This window comes from Propithecus coquereli, unplaced genomic scaffold (genome assembly GCF_000956105.1).
Source record: "Propithecus coquereli isolate 6110/MARCELLA unplaced genomic scaffold, Pcoq_1.0 Scaffold534, whole genome shotgun sequence".
NCBI lineage: Eukaryota > Metazoa > Chordata > Mammalia > Primates > Indriidae > Propithecus > Propithecus coquereli.
In genome coordinates this window covers 1,238,953-1,245,240 of record NW_012151219.1, presented here as the reverse complement: position 1 = coordinate 1,245,240, position 6,288 = coordinate 1,238,953, and the positions used below count along the sequence as shown (strand labels likewise).

At 39.7% G+C, this 6,288-nt stretch overlaps 1 protein-coding gene across 1 annotated transcript in view; it reads left to right on the top strand.

Moving 5' to 3' along the window:
- Positions 1-529: 529 nt before the first annotated feature.
- Positions 530-6,288, top strand: part of FAT3 (FAT atypical cadherin 3) — a 528,492-nt gene continuing 522,733 nt past the window's right edge. Inside the window, exon 1 of the mRNA XM_012657230.1 lies at positions 530-3,821. Within this exon, the coding sequence (XP_012512684.1) occupies positions 530-3,821 (3,292 nt within the window). The remainder of the gene's footprint in view (positions 3,822-6,288) is intronic.

The following is a 6,288-nucleotide window of genomic DNA, read 5'->3' as shown; positions in this document are numbered from 1 at the left end:
ATCTTTATCACTGTTTTTGTAATGACTGCATAGTATTTTATTTTATTGTACCATGAAATTATTTGATTCTCTACTGATAAACGTTTGACATCTTTTCAATTTTTTTTTTCCTTGAACTGTGCTGTAAAGAAAACTTGCCTAAATATTTCTATGGAATAATTACTTAGAACACAATTCTAAGTCAAAGGTAAATGCACTTAAGGCCTCCAATACATATTTCTAAATTGACCTTCAGAATGAAAGAAATTTTATACTTATGAACAATCCTATCATCAGTATAAAAGTATCACTTAAGAAAAATGAGAATAAGATAAGGTTAAATTCCAGTAATTTTGGATTCATTATTATGTAGTGGTGGTGAGGCTTCTAATTTTTTCTTGTGTTACTGTTTTAGTAAAAAGATTTTATAATAAAGTTTTTAAAAAGCACTGTTTCATAATAGTTATTTCCTATTCCCATGCTCTTCTAGGATGGTTAATTCATCTTTTCTCTCTCTCTTTTTCCCCCTCCAGGATGGAAGTATGATATGATGGATAGAATTATGGGCTACTGTGTGGGTAAACGGCCTCCTCCTTCTTGCCTCATCCTCCTCCTTCTCAAGCTTTTGGCTACTGTCTCCCAGGGGCTACCAGGGACTGGACCCCTGGGCTTCCACTTCACACATTCCATTTATAATGCTACAGTGTATGAGAACTCCGCAGCAAGGACCTACGTCAACAGCCAGAGTAGAATGGGCATCACTTTGATAGATCTGTCCTGGGATATCAAATACAGAATTGTATCAGGAGATGAAGAAGGGTTTTTCAAAGCAGAGGAAGTCATCATTGCAGATTTCTGTTTTCTCAGAATAAGAACTAAAGGTGGCAATTCGGCCATATTGAATAGGGAAATTCAAGACAATTATTTATTGATTGTAAAAGGTTCTGTCAGAGGAGAAGATTTGGAAGCATGGACCAAAGTGAATATACAGGTTTTAGATATGAATGATCTGAGACCTCTGTTTTCACCCACCACATACTCAGTTACAATAGCAGAAAGCACACCGCTAAGGACTAGTGTTGCCCAGGTGACAGCAACAGATGCAGATATTGGTTCCAATGGAGAATTCTACTACTACTTTAAAAACAAAGTTGACTTCTTTTCAGTTCATCCCACAAGTGGTGTCATCTCTTTAAGTGGACGATTAAATTACGATGAAAAGAACAGGTATGATCTGGAAATTTTGGCTGTGGACCGGGGAATGAAACTTTATGGAAACAACGGAGTGAGCAGTACCGCAAAGCTTTATGTTCACATTGAACGTGTAAATGAACACGCCCCCACGATCCATGTAGTCACTCATGTTCCCTTCTCACTGGACAAAGAGCCGACATATGCGGTGGTGACAGTTGATGACTTAGATGAGGGGGCTAACGGAGAGATCGAATCTGTTTCCATTGTGGCTGGGGATCCTTTAGATCAGTTCTTCCTGGCCAAGGAAGGAAAGTGGTTGAACGAGTACAAGATTAAGGAGAGAAAGCAGGTTGACTGGAAGAGCTTTTCCTATGGCTACAATCTCACTCTTCAAGCAAAAGACAAGGGGTCTCCTCAAAAGTTTTCAGCATTACAGACGGTTCACATTGCCAACCCCAAAAGAGACACTGTCCCAGCTAGATTTGAAAAAGAAGTGTATGATGTGAGCATAAGTGAGTTTTCCCCTCCTGGTGTTATGGTTGCTGTAGTGAAATTAAGTCCTGAACCGCTCGATGTGGAATACAAATTATCTCCTGGTGAGGATGCAGAATATTTTAAAGTCAATCCTAGGTCAGGTCTGATTGTTACAGCACAGCCACTGAACACTGTTAAGAAGGAGGTTTATAAACTGGAGGTGACAAACAAGGAGGGAGATTTAAAAGCACAAGTCACCATCGGCATAGAAGATGCGAACGACCACACTCCAGAATTTCAGCAGCTGCTGTACGATGCTTATGTGAATGAAAGTGTTCCCGTGGGAACAAGCGTTCTGACAGTCTCGGCTTTCGATAAGGATAAAGGAGAAAACGGGTACATCACTTATAGTATTGCTAGCCTGAATTTGTTACCATTTGCCATTAACCAGTTTACGGGTGTTATTAGCACAACTGAAGAATTGGATTTTGAGTCTTCTCCAGAAACTTACAGATTCATTGTGAGGGCCTCTGACTGGGGTTCACCATACCGCCATGAGAGTGAAGTAAACGTGACTATTCGAATAGGAAATGTCAATGACAACAGCCCTCTCTTTGAAAAAGTGGCTTGCCAGGGAGTTATTTCGTATGACTTTCCAGTCGGTGGTCACATCACAGCTGTCTCAGCGATCGATATTGATGAACTTGAACTTGTAAAGTACAAAATCATTTCGGGAAATGAACTTGGCTTCTTTTATTTAAACCCAGACTCTGGTGTTTTACAGCTTAAAAAGTCACTGTTGAATTCTGGAGTTAAAAATGGTAATTTTGCCCTCAGAATTACAGCAACCGATGGAGAGAATCTTGCAGACCCCATGTCTATTAACATTTCAGTCCTACATGGGAAGGTGTCTTCAAAGAGCTTCAGTTGCAGAGAAACTCGTGTGGCTCAAAAGCTGGCAGAGAAACTGCTCATTAAGGCAAAAGCAAATGGGAAACTGAATCTGGAAGATGGATTTCTTGACTTTTATTCAATTAACAGGCAGGGACCACATTTTGACAAGTCTTTTCCTTCTGATGTGGCTGTGAAGGAGGATCTACCAGTTGGTGCTAACATCCTGAAGATTCAAGCCTATGATGCTGACTCTGGCTTCAATGGAAAGGTGCTATTTACAATAGCTGATGGAAATACAGATAGTTGCTTTAACATCGATATGGAGACTGGGCAGCTGAAGGTCCTTATGCCCATGGATCGAGAACACACAGATCTCTATCTCCTTAATATCACCATCTATGACTTAGGTAATCCACAGAAATCTTCGTGGAGGCTGCTGACCATCAATGTGGAGGATGCTAATGACAACAGCCCAGTTTTTCTTCAAGACAGTTACTCAGTTAACATTCTTGAAAGTTCAAGTATTGGTACTGAGATTATTCAAGTGGAAGCCAGAGACAGAGACTTGGGTTCTAACGGTGAAGTAACTTACTCGGTCTTGACAGATACCCGGCAGTTTGCCATCAATAGCTCAACTGGAATCATTTATGTAGCTGACCAATTGGACAGGGAATTAAAAGCAAACTACTCTTTGAAAATAGAAGCCAGAGACAAGGCAGAAAGTGGTCAGCAACTGTTCTCAGTTGTCACTCTTAAGGTGTTTTTGGATGACGTCAATGACTGCTCTCCAGCTTTCATTCCCAGTAGCTATAGTGTGAAGGTCCTTGAAGATCTCCCCATTGGCACTGTCATCGCTTGGCTGGAGACTCATGATCCGGATCTTGGATTGGGGGGTCAAGTGCGCTATTCTTTGGTCAATGACTATAATGGGAGATTTGAAATAGATAAAGCAAGTGGTGCCATCCGCTTGAGCAAAGAGCTCGACTATGAAAAGCAGCAGTTCTATAACCTGACGGTTCGGGCCAAAGACAAAGGGCGGCCTGTCTCTCTGTCATCTGTTTCCTTTGTTGAGGTGGAAGTGGTGGATGTCAATGAAAACCTCCACACCCCCTATTTCCCGGACTTTGCTGTTGTTGGATCTGTAAAAGAAAACTCACGCATTGGAACCAGTGTGCTTCAGGTGACTGCCCGAGATGAAGACTCCGGGAGGGATGGAGAGGTCCAGTACTCCATCAGGGATGGAAGTGGTCTTGGAAGGTTCAGTATAGATGACGAGAGTGGTAAGTTTAAATTTTGTGCCAGAAGTATTATTTCACCTCTCTTAGATCATTGACATTGGAAAAGTAAAGTGACTGTTAGGGCACTAAAATAGAATTGCAAATGAGGTTGCATTTGGTGCAGAGATGATGCAAGTAAAAGCTTTTTCTTAGAATGTGGTGGTTTGTAAGAAGATCTGTCTATGCAATAATAGCCATGGTTTCCAGTGGGAGTCCCGGTTTTGTTTTTTCTTGCTCAGCACTAGTGGTACCAGGTCATCTTTTCATAAACATAAGTAATTGTCACCTCTGTTGATTGTGCTTCTGACCCTCACTAAATGAAGGGCCCTGATTAAGTAAATTACATTTGAATTGGCTTTAAATTGGAAGTGTGAAATGGATTTTCAAACGGATCTTGTATAGGAATCTTTCCCTTAACAGTAAGGCTTTGCCGATGTGACAGTGCATGAGTTGCTTGGTCTTACATGTTCCATGGGTACATCTGGGCCCTTGAGTGATGGGCATTTGCTCTGTGTATGCTCCATTAATATAAGGAGGTGTGCTTCTACAACGGTTTTCACAATCGAATAGAGGAGGCTTGCTATGAATTTTATGTATAAAAGATTGTTTTTAAGATTTTACTTGTAAGACTTGATTTTTTAATAGAACATTTTTAAATAAAGGGCAAAATCGTCCCAATATTTTCATTGCCCCTGACCTACTTTTTTATTCTCCATCATAGATACAGACATGGATTTTATTCAATATTCGTTATTGTCATTATTTGTCTTTAAATGTACATGTGTCTAGACACACGCATGTCTGTGTTTATTAGCCATGTGCATTTTTTCTAGTCTTTAGATTGTAGACATCTCAGGAGAGGGTCTATGTCTTTTCTGTTCTTGTGTCAATTAGCACTTTAAAGTTTTTATGGCACATTTCTATACATTAAATAATTTTCTGCAACACTCATAGAGTGCTTTGCTCCCTGTCTTAGTCTACTCAGGCTGCTATAACAAAATATCACAGCGTGGGTTGCTTAAACGACAGACAATTATTTCTCGCAGTTCTGGAGGCCGGAAGGCCGGCATTGTCAAGGTTAGGACCTTCATCCAGCTTGCAGACTGCTAACTTCTTGCTATGTCCTCACGTGGCAGAGAGAGGGGGCTTTGGTCTCTTTCTCTTCTTATAAAGGTACTAATCCCATTGTTAAGGCTCTGTCTTCGGGAATCTCATCTCAACCTAATCACTTCCCAAAGGCGCCACCTCCAGCTATCATCATGCTGGGGATGAGGGCTTCAGCATATACATTTGCGGCGAGGGACACAAACATTCAGTTCATAGCAGTCCTGGTGATGATGACGATGGCTAAAACATGCAGTGGGAAGGTGTCATTATAGAGATAGTAAGTGTACATCCATAATACAGGTGTCCCAAAAATCTCCATATGTAGGGAAAATGGGAAATTGTAGATAAATGTACCTGTATTTACAAAATATTCATTACAAAATTTTACAGAATTTTTCCTTTGTAAAAATTTTGTGAAAGTTCTTTAGCATACAAAGGAAACATTTTGTAATGAATTATTTTGTAAATAAAAGTACATTTACCTATAATTTTCAATTTTCCATATGAATGGAAATTTTTGGGACACCCTATACTAGAAAAAAGGATTTGAGAAACTGTATTAAATATTGGATAGGAAAAAAAAACTGTACCTTCTCAAATTTAAACTATAATTTTTGTATACATAGGCTCTATTTATGGCCAGCATAAATTGTAAAATTGATCTCCATAGCCACAATGAAGGAAAAAGTAAATGTCAGGAAAATTCAGTCCTGATTTAGCCACATACTGTATTTTATTATATATCCCTTGTAATTTTCTTGGAATATATTTCTACCTTTGAAGTACAAAATGAGAAAGAAAGGGAATTAACCTTTACCGAGTGCCTACTCCGTGCTAATACCTTACTACTAAGAATAATGACTTCATTGAGAACTTATAATGTGCAATACACTGTACAAAGGATTTTATAGTTGGGTCATCTTATTTAATTCTTCCAATGGCCCCATGAGTTGGGAATAATAATAATCTGTTCATGAATTGAGGTTCAGAGAAGACATACAACTTGGAGCCTAGTTTCAGACTTACCTCTACATAACTGCTGTGAACTATGCTCTCTCCCATCTAAAGACAAGTGTGGGATTCCTTGCATGTTCCCAAGTACACTTAAATTTGGTGTTGATCTAAAATCTGCAAGCCAATAAAGTGTTGAAGAGTTTTCAAAGTCCTTACAACCCTGGGTTCATTGACTGATATCACTGACTATTGATTACCCTTCCTGTTTTCTTTATAGGCCCATTGTCTGTGTGCCTCTCCAGGGATTGAGCTTAGCTTTGCAACTAGGGTAAATGGGAGTGGGTAGGTCAACAGGAAAATGTCAAGCTGAATCCTTCACCACTGCTATCTAGATGACTACATCAGCCGC